This window comes from Odocoileus virginianus, chromosome 20 (assembly GCF_023699985.2).
Source record: "Odocoileus virginianus isolate 20LAN1187 ecotype Illinois chromosome 20, Ovbor_1.2, whole genome shotgun sequence".
Lineage (NCBI taxonomy): Eukaryota > Metazoa > Chordata > Mammalia > Artiodactyla > Cervidae > Odocoileus > Odocoileus virginianus.
Genome location: NC_069693.1, coordinates 35,348,701 through 35,365,084, shown reverse-complemented (window position 1 = coordinate 35,365,084; position 16,384 = coordinate 35,348,701). Strand labels below are relative to the sequence as shown.

The window sequence follows — 16,384 nt, the reverse complement described above, 5'->3', positions numbered from 1 at the left end:
TTCCCACCATCTGCACCTATGTACCATCCATGCTCCCAGCCTTCTGAACCACAGATAGTACAAGTGAAGACTATCACATCTTGGACAATAACAGCTTCTTTCTACTAAGCTTCAGTTTTATGCCTATGCTGGACACTCGATGATACATTGTCTCATTCAACCCTTCAATCATTTTATGTGTTGGATGTTGTCATCCCACTTTAGAAAAAAGAAAATGGAGGCTCAGATGGATGAAGTGACTTGCCCAAGGCCACACAGCTAAATATGTCAGAACCAGAATTTGAATCAAGGTCCCAATTGACTGCAGACCTTGTTTTCTGCTGCTTTGTTTAATAGCACCTTCAATACTTTCAAGCAACCGTCTCTGTTACTCATTGACTGTGGGTCATGCTGTAGGGTTATCATTTCCTAGAAACTAAGGGAAGAGGTTTGGTCCATCATGCCTGGGTCTCCTGAGCCAATATTGGATTTGTTTTTGCCAGAGACCCAGACTTACAGGGAAATGCCAACCAGAGGAAAGAGGCTCAGAGGAGATGCCTGGCACTCAGGTACCTTGGTGGGACCCATTGCCTTGAGGGGAGGGATATGTTGTGGGGAAGATGGTACCTTCCCAGAGGAGGCATGGCAGGGGCAGGGAAGATAAAGGGAAAAGCAGATGTGTGACAGGGAAAGGATATGAATAAGCCATCCTGGCCTGAACCAGGAGCATCTGTCATAAGAACAACACTAAAATCTGTTATTCAACGGATAACAGATTTGCTTTGTGCTTGGCACTGTAATATTTTATATCCATTACCTCATTTTAATTGTTTTGAAAACCCTGCAAAGTACACGTTATTAGCCCCATTTGGTAGAGAAGGAAACTGAGTCTCAGACAGGTTAGGTGCCTTGTCTAAGGTCACTTGGCTACTGAAAAACAGGGCCAAGATTAGACCCAGGTCTGCCAGCCTCCTGGCTCCTCCAGCTCCCAGCAGCCACACTCAGAGCTACAGGAGCCATAGTGTAGCTTCTGACCTTGAGCTTCTCCGCTCTGACCCTTACTTCAGGCTCCAGAAGTGTCAGCTTGGGGTCCATGATGTGGAGGTGCTCATAGCCCAGCTGCAGGAAGGTCCACAACTGGATGAAGTGGAGTGAGTATCATGGGGAGCACTGGGACAGGAGATGGAAGGGGAGGGCAGGGCAGCGTAGGCAAGGCCTTTTGGGTGGATGGTGTGGGGAAGGGCATGCTCCTCTTTAAGAATTTGGGGGAATCAGATCATCAGAACGGCTCTACCATTATTTAGCACCTATCATGTACCAGGCACTTTTACATACATCCTCTCATTTAATCCTTATATCTCTATGATGTAAGTACTGCTACTGTGGGAATATTATAATGGAGGAAATTTAGCCACAGAAAGGTAAACTTGCTCATGGTCACAAAGCTAGGAAGACTCCAGGCCAGGGTTCAGGCTCAGTCTGACTCCTGTCCTTATCCTCACAGAGATCTGCAAAGCAGAAAGCTCATGACAGTTAGGTCTTATCTTCTACACCACAACCCTCAGGGTCCCCTCACCCTGTCTTCCTCCCAGAGTAACATGAGATGATCTTTTGGGGGTGGAGAAAATTCTCAGGATGTCCAGCTCCTGGGTGACACCTTTGAGAGTGTGGTTTGGGGATCAGTGGAGGTCCTGACAATGTCACCAGGAAGGGACCCCTGCCAGGATCATCCCAAAAAGTCAAATGGGCTTGAAGTTGGGATGGGGCAAGATGGGGTGAAGGCAGCCTTGATGACCAAAGTTTCAGCCTTGATGTTGTCCCATTGCAAGAACCAAGACAGGCTTAAAAGCTGGTTTTTACCAAACTCACATACTTCCACCCAGCTTCCACCAGCCTCCACCAACCACCATCAAGCCTGTCCCTCCCCCAGTGTTCTTACCTGCAGGGGGGCCTCATCACTCACCTGGTTACACAGATCAGACAACCTCTCAGCCCCCTTGCCTTCCTCCTATAGCCAGTCTATCCTGAGTCGTCCTTCCCCCTATATAGTTCCCTTGGGACATTCTCTTGGGACTTTCCCGATGGTCCAGTGGTTAAGACTCCATGCTTCCACTGGAGGGGGAATGAGTTTGATCCCTGATAGGGGAGCTAAGGCCCCACATGATCTGGGACTAAGATCCTACATGTGGCATGACATGACTATTCTGTTTTCTCCATCCTCTTCATCCACCTCCCTAATCTAAATCACTTTCATCTTCCACTTGGATGCCTCCTCACTAGGTTCCCTGCCTCCATCCTGGCCACCTCCACCTGGCAGTGAACTGCCTTTTATTGCTGCCTGCCCCTTCCCCTTGCTCAGGGTAAAGCCCAAATCCTCAAATACTGTATGACCCAGAACCAGCCTGCAACACCACAAGCCCCATCTGACCCCACTTTCCCACTCAATCTTACTTATTTATTTCTTTGTTTAATTTGTTTATTTACTCTTTTGTGGCTGTGCTGGGTCTTCCTTGCTGCACTTTTCTAGGCTTTTCTCTAGGCTTTTCTAGTTGTGGCTTTTTTTTCAACTAGGCTTTTCTCTAGTTGCGGCAAGTGGCGGACTACTCTCTAGTTGCAGTGCATGGGCTTCTCATAGCAGTGGCTTTTCTTGTGGCAGAGCACAGGCTCTAGGCAGGCAGGCTTCCGTAGTTGCAGTTCCCAGGCTCTAGAGCACAGACCCGATAATTATGGTGCCCGGGCTTAGTTGTTCCACAGCTTGTGGGATCTTCCCAGACCAGGGATCAAACCCATGTCTCCTGCATTATCAGGCGGATTCTTTACCACTGAGCCACCAGGGAAGCCCCCACTCAATCTTTAACCTGGACATACTGGCTCTTTTTCAGGTCCTTGAATGTGCTATGCCACAGGGTCTTTGACTGTGTTCTCCCTGCTACCAGGAACCCCCTTCCCCCACCGCTCCCCCACCCCTTACCTATTGAACTCCTAGTTTTTCAAGCAAGTAGCTCAAACATCAGGGAAGTCTTCTCTTTTCCCCAGATTAGCTCAGATCCCCCTATAAGCATGGAGCTCATCACAAGAAGTAATTATGTAGGTTGTAGCATAAGGAAACAGTTGAGGGTGGGGCCTTGAAGTCAGGCTGCCCGAGTTCAAATCCCAGGTCCAACTTTGATCGAATATTTCAACCACTCTGGAAGCCAGTTTACTCATCAGTAAAGTGAGGATAATAATAGTGCCTACTTCATAGGGTTGTTATGAGGATTAAACATCCAAACATTGTGAAAGCACCTAGGACAGTTTCAGGCATATAGTACACAATCTCTCAATGTTCTTTTTAACTCAGTCTCATTTATTGGAGTGATGCTTTGACTAAAGTCATTGAGGGACTGTGAATGCTGAGGGTCGAGGGGGCACCCCACCCTAGCTGCACAGGACATCAGACCCCTCTGTCTCAGCCTCTCAGGGAACCAGCTCAAAGATGAAGGCTGTCGACTGATGGCAGAGGCTGCTCCTCAACTGCACATCACGAAGAAGCTGAAGTGAGTTGCCTGCCCCACTCTCGGGTACCAGGGAGGGCCCAGCAGAGCCCCAGCTGGTCCCTGCCACCCCTGATCCCCATGCCCACAGTCGCCAGAAATGATGCTGCTCTATGACTTCCCATGCTTTCTCCCAGCTCCAGTGTAGCTGGAATGGTTCAGCCACGTCTTGCTCTTGCCTCTGGCATGCGCCACCTAGGTCCCATTATGAAAACCCCTTGTACGTGTAGAGCATGTTCATTGTACATCGGTAGCTTGTGTTCCAGTTTGCCCTGACAGCCGCCCCATGGTGGGTGGGGTGCAGTGTTTTATTGGCGCAGCTTTAGGGTATTGGGTGGATGGGTCCTGGTGTGTTGGGTTGGGATGTTGGAGTGGAAAGTAGTATGTTAGGGTGGGGATATGGTTTGGGGTTGAAAGGATGGGTTGTGGTGATGGTGGGATGAAAAAAAAGGGTAGTGGGCTATTGGATGTGCTGTCGTGATGTATGGTATGGGGTAGGGTGCTGTTTGGGTGGGATGTGTTGGGTTCTTAGCATCAAGTGTGAGTTATGTTGGGGGGCGGTGTTGAGGTTAACAGGGATTTGGATTCTTGGCCTTGGATTTAGACCCTGGCTCTGTCACTCAGTAGCTGTGTGATCCTGGGAAAGGAACTTAGTATTTCTTGGCCTCAGTTTCCCCCATTGATAAAAATGGGATTAAAATGGTGGTTATTTTTCAGATCGGAAAACTGAGAATCAGAGAGGCAAAAACAGTAAGTCAGCGCTTATTGCTCCAGCTAGAGAACTTTATTCTCCATGTGGGGCAGGGGGTCACATGCCTCTTGACTCATTCACCTGGGCCAGAAGCCTTTGAGACCCCTTGGTTAGGAACCCAGGACATTCCAAGAGTGACAGCTGCTGAGCCAGGAGGAGGGGGCTGGAGCTGTCTGGGGCCGGGGACTCTAGCCACCTGCTGATGGCTGCCTCCCTCCTCCTGCCCACAGCCTCAGCGACAATGGGCTTTCTGTGGCCGGGGTGCTGGGTATGCTGAGTGTGGTGAGCATGTGCCAAACCCTGACAGAGCTACATATCAGGTAGGAACTCCCAGTGGACCCCCATCACCCACTGCCACCCACAGCGTGGAGCTCCCAGACTGTCCCGTCATCCCTCTCTAAATGTTCGGCATTCTTTCTGGTGGTGGGCCTTTGGGTCCGATAGAAGAAGCTGCTGCTGCCTCCCCAGACCCCCTTTACAGCTGGGCGCCCGTTCCCAGCTACTAAAGGTTTTGGCCGCTCACAGTTTATACCTCTTCTGGAAAACTGACCCGGGCAGATAAGATCCAGTGATGCCTGGGAGGGTACACCTCCACCCTATCCCCCCAACCAGGAATAGCCGATGATGGAGGCAGAGGTGTAACTTACCAGCCCCCTTGCCTCAGGTGGGGCAAACTTTTAGTACTATTTTTGTACCCCAAGGGATCTGGCTGAGGATCTGCCCTGTTACGCTTCCCTCTGCCGCTTGTTGATTTCTCCTGAGATCAGACCCTCAGTACATCATGTACACGGTGACCAAGGGACTCCGCTTCTAAGGGGGCCCAACCTTATTTCTGTAAGTCTCTGTGTTCAATCTGGGCAGCTGAGGACAGATGTTAATAAACGTCAACATGGTCCCCACCCATAGGGGCTCTCAACTTAGTTGGGAGGCCCTGCTTTTAACACTCCTCAAAGGAGGAAAGGGAGACCAAGTTTACCCAAGAGGTGGATTAGGGGACCCTGGTTCGCTGTATATAATAATTGAGTAAAGGCCCCTATGGTGTCGCAAATGTTACTCCATTGACTTCTAGGGATTTATAATGAAGAGGTCACCATGATCGTGCAAACACTTAGTCCTGCAGGGGTGTTCATCTCTGTCTTGGTTGTAATAGGAAAAACTGAAAATGACTTAAATCTTTAACAATAGGATATTAGTGCTATTAGTTAAATAAACTAAGTTGCCTCCAGAGAGAACTCGAGGGAACCATGATACAGCTGCAGCTTTAGTGCACAGGGAAGACTGTGGCCTATTAAGTAAACATAAAAATTTTAATTCATTGTTTATATAATAAAGCTTTTCAATCACACTGAAAGGGAGAATAGTATAATGAACTCCCCAGCTCCCACCAATAACTATCAACATCATGTAACCCTTGCTTCATCTGTCTTTTGAAATATTAATTTTTAAAAGAGAACCAGTAAATATATCCATTGTTTAAGAAAGAAAAAGAAAGACTGTTAGCTGCATTAAGAAGAGAAAAGACTTGAAGGGCCCACTCCATATGTTATTAATACCATCAGTGGTAATTGACATGTGGAAGAGATTGTGGGTGATTTCTCTTTATTTTCTTTTTACTTTACTCTTATGTTTTCTAAGTTCTGCAGAGGGAAGAAGTATAACTTTTGTAATTGGAAATATATTGGGTTGGTCCAAAAGTTCATGTATGTTTTTCCATTACATGGAAAATCCCAAATGAATTTTTGAGCCAACCCAGTGTCTATAACATTCAATTGGGAAGGCGAGGTTAGGGCTGTGCTGACTGTCAGTCACAGCCTCCCGTGGACTCCCAGTGCCCGTCCAGGCCTGGCAGTAGCCTCCCCACGTGGGGCCAAGCACCCGCAGCCTCTGGGCACAGAGGAACAGGAAGGAGGGAGAGAGATTTCAGCCTGAGGCAGAGAGAAAGCAGAGCTGAAGTTTGATTTCAGAGAAAGAAAAGACTTACCAGGAAACGAGGCCCATACCTTTGTGAAATTTCTGCAGTAGAAAGACTCCAGGCCCCCAGGAAGCTCAGAGGACGTTAGGGCAAATCAGAGGAAGTGCTGCACCTAGAGGCAGGGGGGGGTGACCCCTTAGAGGCCCAGCTGAAAAAATGACGCAGAGCTTCAGGGAGCCCCGTAAACCTCCTGCCTCCTCCCTCCCCTCTTCTCTCTGCAGCCTGCTGCACAAAACTGTGGTCTTCACGTTTGCCCCTGAGCAGGAGGAGCAGGAGGGGACCCAGAAGAGGTAGGGCCCTGATAACATCCCAGCCCAGCCCTCGGCCCGGACCGTCCCCTCGACCTCCGCAGCTGGACTGTGCAACTCAGCGGTGGCGGGTGGGGATGACAAATTCACGAAGGTGCAGGAAGTCAGCAGGCTCGCCTGGGATGCTACCCAAAAGGGGAGGCTCAAAGAATGAAGAGCCTTTCCCAAAGTGGTACCTGAAGAGAGCCCTAGGGTGCCAGATGCAGACTGGGACAGGGGTGGAGTAGCCAGAGAGCTCCTCGTGGGAGACCGAGGCCCTTCAGCCTAAACTGAGGGCCCCCTGGCCTGTAGCTCTGATTTTGGTCAGAACTTTGGGCTCCCTTTGGTGCAAGGACCGTTTAGAGGGTGTTTGCCTCCTCCAGGATTCCTTCCTGGGTTTGCCCCAGCCCAACACACAGGCAGAGACTCAGCTCAGTGTTCGACTACAGTCTTTTTCTGTAGGATCTGAGCTTTTGACGGCTTGCTTGCCACTGAGGCTGACATCTTTGAAGGCACTGATGGTGATGAGATCAAAGATACTAAGAGCCAAGGTTAACTGAGTACTCACTATGCACCAGGCAGCAAACTAAGGCAATTCACTTATATTCTCCCGGTGCCAGGCTGAGTGATTTGTCCCAGGCCCCCCAGCCAGGAAGTCAAGAGGACCTGTTGAAACCAAGGTCTGGCTGTCCCCAGGCCTCATATAGGGATTGAATGGTGGGGAGTGGCACTGAGGTTGGAGTTTGAGACAGTGGGTAAAGTGTTTGCTGAGACTGGCCTTGGTGTGTGTCCTTCCAGGGCTACGTTTCCTGACAGTCTTACGTTCCAGATGCCCTCTGAGCCGTCCCTGCGCTCCCCGAGGATCAGGTACCACCGTGATGGCCTGCAGGCTCCTCCGTGGCTCCAGCCTCCTCCCTTCCTGGGTGCAGAGTCTGTCCCCGAGCCCCAGCCCCAGGTGCTCCCAGAGGACATGACCTGCTGTCCTGACCTGGTTTTCCTGCCTGTCGCCTCCCCTGCCCAGCCCACCCCACATGGGGCTCACAGGACAGCCCCTCAGTCACCTTCCCTGCCCAAGGTCCCCACCCCTGTCAGCCCCCCAGACCTCCAGTAGCTGAGGACTTATGGGAACTCTGGATGCAGAGAATGGGTAGCACCTAGCCCCTTCTTTCCTGATTCAGGGGTCTAGGCCTGGGGGCTCAGCTCAGCCCCACAGGGCTCCCATCTCAACTCTTCCAGCCTTCTCTCTGAGTCTGTGTCCATCCGAATTTCCCTCTCTGTCTGTCCTCCTCTGGCCGTCAGTCTGTCTCTCAATCTCTCTGTCTCTCCTCTCCCTCTCCTGTCTGTGTGTCTTTCCCGGTGGCTCAGGGATAAAGAATCAACCTGCCAATGCAGGAGACCTGGGTTCAGTCCCTGGGTTGGGAGGATCCCCTGGAGGAGGGCATGGCAACCCACTCCAGTATTCTTGCCTGGAGAATCCCCATGGACAGAGGAGCCTGGAGGGCTAGAGTCCATGGGGTCACAGAGAGTCAGACACGAAGCAGCTTAGCACACCTGCTGACTCTTGACTCTTGATGTGCCCGTGTGACATCCTGTGTGTGCTGTGTGTCGGTCCCTCTTGGTCTGTCTGGGTGCCAGATACACCCTTCCGCCAGCCCCTCCGCCTGTGTGTCTGGGGGCGGCGGGCCACTCTGGCCTCTCTGCCGGGCGGTGCAGGCGCTGCAGGGCTGTGGTTCTGCATCTCTGCAGGCTGACGCACTGTGCCCTGCAAGCCCAGCGCCTGGAGCTGCTCTGCAAAGCGCTGGGAGGAAGTTGCTGCCTCGGTCACCTTGAGTAAGTGGTTGCGGCTGGCGGGTGGGTGGGTGGGGCCATCAGTTGGTAGGTGTTAGTGTAGTGTGGGTTTTTTTGTTTGTTTCTTATGATTTAGATCATGTGTGTGTTCCTTGCTGCATCCCCTTAGAGAACCTGGTCAAAGTTGTGACTCATCCCCCTAAAATATAGCCCCCCCTCCACATTTGACACTCTGAAGCCCAACTCTGATCCCTTAGGGGTCACAAACCTGAGGATGAGAACCCCTTGCGGGGGGGACCCCACCTGACCCCGTGCTGGGTGCTGAGATCCATCCTGGCAGCCCAGGACCATATCCCAGTTCTGGGAGACATTAAGTGGCTGAGTAGCAGGGGTGGAGACTTGAAATTTTGCCATCTCTACCCCTGCCACCCTCCACTGACTTGTCCTCCCCATCACCCCTCCCAGCTTATCAGGCAATGCTCTGGGGGATGAAGGTGTGGCCCTGCTGGCTCGGCTGCTCCCAGGATTGGGTTCTCTGCAGTCCTTGAAGTGAGTAGCCCTCTGCACAAAGTCTCTGAGATGGGATCTCATCAGGATGAGGGGGTGTGGGCTGGGGGCAGAGGGTATGGTGATGAAGGGGTGGCGGGATAGTCTGTGTCCCATCTCATTCCCATCTGGGGTTATCATAAAGATCAAATCAGACAGGTGGTATACATCCACCTCTTGGTCCAGTCCCTGACTCATGGCAAATGTTCAGGACAGGGTAGCTAACTACTGTGATTCTCGCTAAAATAGAGACTGGATTCTGTGACTCTGCAACCCAGCTTCTGAGTTGAGGTTTCACTTCTCAGACCCGGCTCCTTGTCTTTGCGCATGCTCTTGGGAAGGCCCAGGCAGGAAGGTCTGGGGATTTTGCCTGATTAGCGCAACACCTGGCAGCCATTCTGGCCCTGGGGTGTGGGGAGGGGCTGTTTGATAGGGCCCTGGCCGGGTTGGCAGGGGTGGTTTGGACTAAAGAAGACAGTGTGACTGGAGACTTGAGAGCCCTGAGCACCTGCCGAGAGAAGGGAGATGTTCACTCTGGGAGGGGGGCCCTGGAAGGAGGCCGGGAACCCCCAGACTTTGCCTGCAGGCAACCAGAGTTTCTAGGCCCTTAAAGATCCCTGGGTTCCAGGCTCACACGCCCCCTCCTCCTCCCTGGCTCTTCTGGGAGAGCCTTCCTGGCTGTAGGAACCTGGTTACAGGTCCTAGGTTTGCAGCGTCCCTGGACAACTTGCATCACCTCTCTGAGCTCCTGGTTCTAGTCGGTTCACACGGAAACACGGGAGGGGATGGCTGTGGCTTGGGCTATAACCCGTGCTGTGGCTTGAGGGCACTGCCCACTCCAACCGCCTTTCAGTGGGACGCTGGGGCCAGCAGAGGTTGCTTCTGTTCCTGTTCACAGCCTCTAGAGGGTAGGGAGGAGGGCCTCACTGATGCAGGCAAAAGTTATGCAGATTGGAAGTGAAGTGAAGTGAAAGTTGCTCGGTCGTGTCTGACTCTTTATGACCCCATGGACTATACAGTTCATGGAATTCTCTAGGCCAGAATACTGGAGTGGGTAGCCTTTCCTTCTCCAGGGGATCTTCCCAACCCAGGGATCAAACCCAGGTGTCCTGCATTGCAGGCAGAGTCTTTACCAGCTGAGCCACAAGGGAAGCCCAAGAATACTGGAGCGGGTAGACTATCCCTTCTGGGATCTTTTCCCTCCTGGAAAATATCCTGACCCAGGAATCGAAATGGGGTCTCCTGCATTGCAGGCAGATTCTTTACCAGCTGGGCTATCAAGGAGCCTTCCAGAATATCCTCCTGTGACCTTGTCAGTACTGGGAACCCCTGGTATGGCATCTAGCCCGTGAGGGTCTGCACCCACCTGCCAGTCTCCCAGTGCCTGAGGACTGCTATGTTAAGTGGCAAATATTAGACCACTAGGACGGACTGACAGGGCACAAAAGAGGAAAAGCTCTGTTCCTGCTTTTTCAGCAAGGAGCCTCACATTTTCACTTTGCACTGGGTGCTGCTCCTCCTGGATCAGGTGGGGAAACTGAGGCACAAATCATTCAGGTGGGGAAACTGAGGCACAAGTCACCCCAGCTTCATTATAGATAGAGGGAACCACTGAGTTCTAATCTCAGCTCTGTCACCAACCTGTCTGTTAATCTTGGGCAAGACCTTGCTGCTCTCTGGGCCTCAGTTTCCCCGTCTGTACAATGGGGAGTTGGCAGAGACACTCTGAGTAACTCTGGGGTTCTGGGTGTTCCGTTGTCTGGTGCAGGGAGGGACAGCCCTCCCCAGCCCTGTGCTCTGACCACAAAGAGGGTGTTACTGAGTCCTGAGTGGCCTCGTCCACAACACCCCTCTGATTCTCCAGCCTCAGTGAGAACGGCTTGTCCCTGGAGGGTGTGTTCCGTTTGACCCAGTGCTTCTCTACTCTGCGGTGGCTCCTACATTTGGAATTCAGGTGAGAGTGCCCCTGGGACCCTGTCCCGTCCCTCGTCCGTCCCATTCATGATGCAGCATCCTCAGGGCTCTGGTGTGATACCAGGCCCAGTGAACAAGTGGTGTGTGTCTGTGGAATGATTGAATAGATCAGGGAGTGAAATATAGCTCCATGAATGCTCAAATTTCTCGAAATTCACCGTGGGACACAATCCGTATACTGTCCCATACTTACTCTCTGGATTGCCCCAGGAGATGCCTAAGGAAACTGAGAGCTCTCTGGTAGCCATTGAATTTTCAGGGACCCGCCTGAATGGTGGGGTCCCTGGAGCTGACGAGAGTGTAGAAGGGAAGGCACCATTAAAAAGAACGAAATAACGCCATTGGCAGCAACATGGATGGGCCTAGAGACTGTCATACTGAGTGAAGCAAATCAGACGGAGAAGGAGAAATATTGTATGACATCCCTTATATGTGGAATCTAAAGAGAAATGATACAAATGAACTTACAGAACAGAAACAGACTCACAGAGAACAAACATGGTTGCTGGTGGGAACGATTGGGGGAAGGGATAGTTAGGGAGTTTGGGATGGACTGATACACTCTTCTATATTTAAAATGTATAACCAGCAAGGCCCTGCTATATAGCACAGGGAACTCTGCTCAATGTTATGTGGCAGCCTGGATGGGGGCGGGGCGAGGGGAAGTTTGGGGGAAAATAGATACATGTATATATGCCTGAGCCCCTTCCCCATTCACCTGAAGCTATCACAACATTGTTAATTGGCTATAGCCCAATACAAAACTTAAAGTTTAAAAAAAAAAAAAAAAAAGAAGGCACCCAGTCAAGCAGCCCTGGGCCAGGCAAAGCAGATCTTCCATGGTTTCAGGTAAAGTCTGCCCATCCCTCCCCTCCCACTTCCGAGAGTAGGCAGTGCAGTAGCAGAAAGACCAGGTTCAAAAGTCCAGGCCCACTGCTCAGTGGCTGCGTTGCTTTGAGCAGATCACTAGGTCTCTCTATACCTCGGTTTCCTCATCTGTGAAGTGGGGGTAAGAATACTTCATTATCTCACAATTTTATTGTGAGAATCAAAGGTCATGTCAGTGGTGTGCTTCGTGTGTAGTATGTTTATTGTCCTGTTTGCTGAGAAAACAGGCCACCATTAATTAACCCAGCGTGTCTGGTCTCTTGCCCTTGCCACTGCCCGGGAAGGGAGCCCTTGGCCCTTTCTACTGCTTTCTCTCTGTCTACAGCTTTGCGAGCCAACACGTCATCCTGAGAGGTGACAAAAGAGGCAGGTAAGGAGGGGAAGCTCTGAGGTTTGGGCAAGGGGTGGTCCCCTCTCTCTCTTGTCCCCACTTCCTATAGGTACCCCCCACCCCCAGGCCCATACTGACTGCTGTTAGCTATAGAGTAACCCACCCATATCTGACAGTCTGGAATGGATCTTCTGTAACCCTCTTTCCCATATTAATGTGCAGTAATCAGCTGCCTTAAATCTCTTCTCAGAAGGCGTGCACGTGGGAGGGAGGGAGGAGTGGATGGGTGATGCTACCACAAAACAGGTGCTAGCAGATTGCGGCTGTGTGGGAGGGTGGCGGGGAGCAGCCCCGCCTCTGCCTCTGGAGACCTTTGTAGAACTGCGCAGACTCTTGCCTTCCTGTGAATCACTGCCCTTCCACACGCTGAGTATCACATTTGAGAAACCAAGAACCGTTGGTGCTCTGAGAAAGTTTCCATGCCCCTTCGGTAAACAAGTTCCTTCTGTGCCAGGGCTCCAGGCTGCCCCCTAGTGGAGGCCGGCCGCCTGGTCTCACCTTGGCCGGTACAAGGGCGCCTCAAGTGGGGCCAGCAGGTCAGAGTGCATTTCCAGACAATGCCTTAGAGAAAAGCCTCGCGGTAGCAAGGGGGCTGCCTGAAGCCAGGGTGGTGTTGCTTGCTGAGCTAGGGTCTCCCTAGTCTTCTAGGGACTCTCTGGGTTCTTGAAACCAGAAGGATCAAGGCGCAGAGAGGTGGAAGTCATGTGAGCGCTACCCACAGTGATGGTCAGAAAGAGGGGGGCTCTTGTCCTAATGCCCGCCCAACCTGACCTGGTCAGGTGATGCCCACCTGGACAGGTATAAGCTGTGGGTATCCTGGCTCTGACTTCCTTTCCCTGGGCCTCAGTTGCCCCATCCGTCCAGGGAGGGGCTTGACTGTGACAAAGGCCCTTCCAGCCCTAATGAATCAAGTCTTCCAAGTGGATGATTTGAATTTTCCTCTCAAGATGGTTTCCCCGCTTGCAGGGATCTGTTAGCTGCTGGATCTTTGCCAGAGTTCCGAGCTGGAGCCCGGTTGGGGTTTGGTCAGCGCCACATCCCCAGGAGCTTCTGGTACTGTCTTAACTGCCTCTTGTTTGGGGGTAACCACAATGGGGTGAGGGATGAGGCAGTGGAGAGTCTGGGAGGGCTGGTGATGGGGCTCCAACATCTCCCTTGTGGAGGAGTCCACGTTATTTTCTCGGAAGACTTCCCAGCCCTGCCGTGAGAGGCTGAGACCCTAACTGGGCTCCTCCTGTCTCTGGGGCTTGGTTTCCTCACCTAAGAAGGAAAACACGGTAGCTCATAGCTGGTACCTGAACAAGGTTATCAGGGAGCGGGGACGAGCAGGAACCAGGCAGCGTGGGGAGGGGGCGGTGGCGGGGAGTGAAGGCTTTGCTCCGGGGGAGCCTTTCCCGGTGTCTGGAGCTTATATGGGGAGAATGAAGGTGAGTGGAGACATGGGAAAGATATTTCACTTTTAGCCTAAGGATACTGAGGAGCCACAGATGGTTTTCAGCACAGGAGAGGATGGTCAGATTTATACTGTTACAGATAAGATGCCAGCAGGGTGAAGGGTTGAGGGAGGCAAGACTGGGAACCCAGGGGATGTTAAAGTAGCCCGGGTGAGTGAAAGTGGTAGCCTGGAAGTAGGCAGGAGTCCCAGGAGGACTTGGGACTGGATCAGAGCTGCTGAGCACTCAGGGGGCCTTGATTGTGACTGTCTGAGCAGGGGGCCTGGGGCCTGTAGGGGGTGGGGTGTTGTGTGTCAGGGGAGGGGCCGGTGGCCTGCAGGTTTGGGGGGCTGGACAGGGGCCCTCGGCTCTCCCTGACCTCGTCGTGCCTGCTTGCCCCTTTTCAGCCTCAGGGAATGTCAGCTGGAGCCCCCGAGCATCTCCCACCTCTGCAAGTCTCTGGAGAAGTGCCCGGGGCCCCTGGAAGTCCAGTAAGTACTGAGGACACAGCCCAGGGCCACGACATGGGCACCTGCCCAGTGACCTGGGGTAGGGGTGGCCTGGTTAGAGGCCAGGTGAGTCCTTCCTGGCCCCTTCCTGTCAGACCCCGCAGCCCGACCCCTGGAGGCTCGCTGCCTCCCAGTGACCCTGGTTTCAGGCACCTCGCCCCTCCCACTGAGAGAGGCTGTGCTGGGCCTGGGGCTTCATCTCCCATCTGCTCAACTCAGGGCACCTGGGAGCCCCACCCTGGCTCCCACCTGGCTTGCCTCTGTGGCTGGAGCCTGTCATTCTGAAGGCCCCTCCTCAGGGCACACCCCCCCACCCCGGATACCAGCTCACCTCAGAACACCTGGGTCTGTGACCAGAGGCTGGGCTTAGAATCAGGAGTCCTGGCTCAGCCACTGACCAGCTGGGTAACTTAAGGCAAATAAATGACTTTAACCCCTTGGGTCTCAGCTTTGTCATCTGCAAAGTGGACAGTCAGACTTTCCTGCCCTCATCATCATTGTTGTCATTTTCTTATAATAATTACCATAAAATAAAGAAACCCAAGACAAACCTGCCTCACCTAAATAACCCCTTCCCTTTTCAACTCAGCACTGTTGTTTGTCCTGGTGGCCTTCTCCATTGTGTATACAGTTTTTTCCTGTTTGAAGTCACAGGCCAGCTACATTCTGCAGTTTCACTTTGAAAGTGAAAGTGAAGTCGCTCAGTCGTGTCTGACTCTTTGTGACATTGTGGACTGTAGCCCACCAGGCTCCTCTGTCCATGGGATTCTCCAGGCAAGAATACTGGAGTGGGTTGCCATGCCCTCCTCCAGGGGATCTACCCAGGGATCGAACCCAGGTCTACCTGCATTGCCGGCAGACGCCTTAACCTCTGAGCTACCAGGGAAGCCCCATTGCCCCATATGTTCTTTTCCATTTTGCTAGTATTTTTTTTTTCTTCCCTTGCTTCCTGGCTCCCATTTCAAATGCCCTTCTGGCCCTTGCAACAAGCTTATTATCCATTATTATTACCATTATCATTGTTAACAATATCCTTATGTTGACACCAGGGGTGTGTCCTTTCATGCCTCTCTCCTTGTTCAAACACACATGGACACAGAGGACGAGGGGGTATGATGTTGTTAACAGACACAGGATCTCAGCAAGTTCTGCAGCAACCTTTTGTCTATCACAGAACATTGTGGCTTTTCTGAAATATTGAGACATGTGGAACAAATGAATTTTCAAACAAACCGTTTATTTTAGAACAGTTGATGACTTGCTTTATAGAAAAGCTGCAAAGCTAGTCCAGAGAGATCCCTCACCCACTTGCCTCTGCTTGTTAATATCATTTATATCATGGTGCATGATGTGTACATTTCAGCATTCCATGTGAGATGTAATGGGTAAAGGTTCTGTTGCTTTAAAAAAAAAACAAAACTGTGTAAACCCAGCGCTGACCCAAGCAGAGGCCATGGCACTATGTCTGTTGGGGGTCCAGGGGAAAGCCACTGGTGTTTGTGGTCAGGCCAGCCCTCAATGAAAGCCACTGTTCTGCCTATGCCCTGAGCCCCAGACCCAGTCCTAGGACAGAGGGGGTGTAGCTGAGCCTACAGCCTGGGTCCTGACAGGCTCCTCGGTTCCAACTCCAGAACCACAAGCGGCCCCTCCCACTGGTCCCCACAAGCTGGGTTCCCCTCCAGCCAGAAAAGAACATGTTGGGGTGCTCCTGACAACCCCAGTGAATGGAAAGGGCAGCCTTCAGGGGACCAAGGATGAGGACAGAGAGGAGGGGTAAGCAAGAGGGGAGGAGGCAGAAGGAAAACACTGTCCAAATGCCTCTGGGGGTCAGGTGGTGGCTCCCAACTCCCAGGGAGGGCTGTTTGTAAATCCCAGAGCACTGGGAGATGCTGGTCAACACAGTCCTCCAGTCAGAGCAGAGATCACAGGGTGGGTATCAGGAGTTCCTCCTAAGTGGGCTGGCTTCTGATGAGTTATCTAGATGAGTGATCAGCTGGTTGGTCTGGTTTTGATGGACAGTCAGAGATCCGAGCTACCTTGCATCTCTTCTTTGCTGACCCATTAAATGCCTGAATTGCCACTGGTCTGTTCACTACTTTGGGTTAAGGCAGCATTCTCTTCTTAACAGGTGCGTTCCACAGGGTACCAGTCTTCAAGGCCCTCAAAAGAATGATCCTTCTAGTCCATGTCTTTGGGGGAAAAAAAACACCTACTATAGTCCCTTAGAAATTCACAAGGCACGAGAGCAGATTAAAGGCTCTGAGAAGTCCTGCAGCTGAGAAAACTAATGTGACTTAACCCCGCATTTCCCAAGCATGTACGACCTTCCTTTT

The 16,384-nt window shown here is 52.0% G+C and overlaps 1 protein-coding gene across 6 annotated transcripts in view; it reads left to right on the top strand.

Annotated features, from left to right (window-relative positions):
* NLRC5 (NLR family CARD domain containing 5) overlaps positions 1 to 16,384 on the top strand; it is an 87,104-nt gene that overhangs the window by 43,658 nt on the left and 27,062 nt on the right. For 4 of the 6 annotated variants that reach the window (XM_070451261.1, XM_070451260.1, XM_070451264.1 and 1 more), the window contains 12 exons: positions 483 to 548; positions 1,047 to 1,130; positions 3,432 to 3,515; positions 4,494 to 4,583; positions 6,457 to 6,525; positions 7,321 to 7,389; positions 8,269 to 8,352; positions 8,776 to 8,859; positions 10,721 to 10,810; positions 12,044 to 12,088; positions 13,076 to 13,162; positions 13,950 to 14,033. In XM_070451261.1, the coding sequence (XP_070307362.1) occupies positions 483 to 548; positions 1,047 to 1,130; positions 3,432 to 3,515; positions 4,494 to 4,583; positions 6,457 to 6,525; positions 7,321 to 7,389; positions 8,269 to 8,352; positions 8,776 to 8,859; positions 10,721 to 10,810; positions 12,044 to 12,088; positions 13,076 to 13,162; positions 13,950 to 14,033 (936 nt within the window). The remainder of the gene's footprint in view (positions 1 to 482; positions 549 to 1,046; positions 1,131 to 3,431; positions 3,516 to 4,493; positions 4,584 to 6,456; positions 6,526 to 7,320; positions 7,390 to 8,268; positions 8,353 to 8,775; positions 8,860 to 10,720; positions 10,811 to 12,043; positions 12,089 to 13,075; positions 13,163 to 13,949; positions 14,034 to 16,384) is intronic. The other 2 variants (XM_070451262.1, XM_070451263.1) reach the window with 2 other exon arrangements.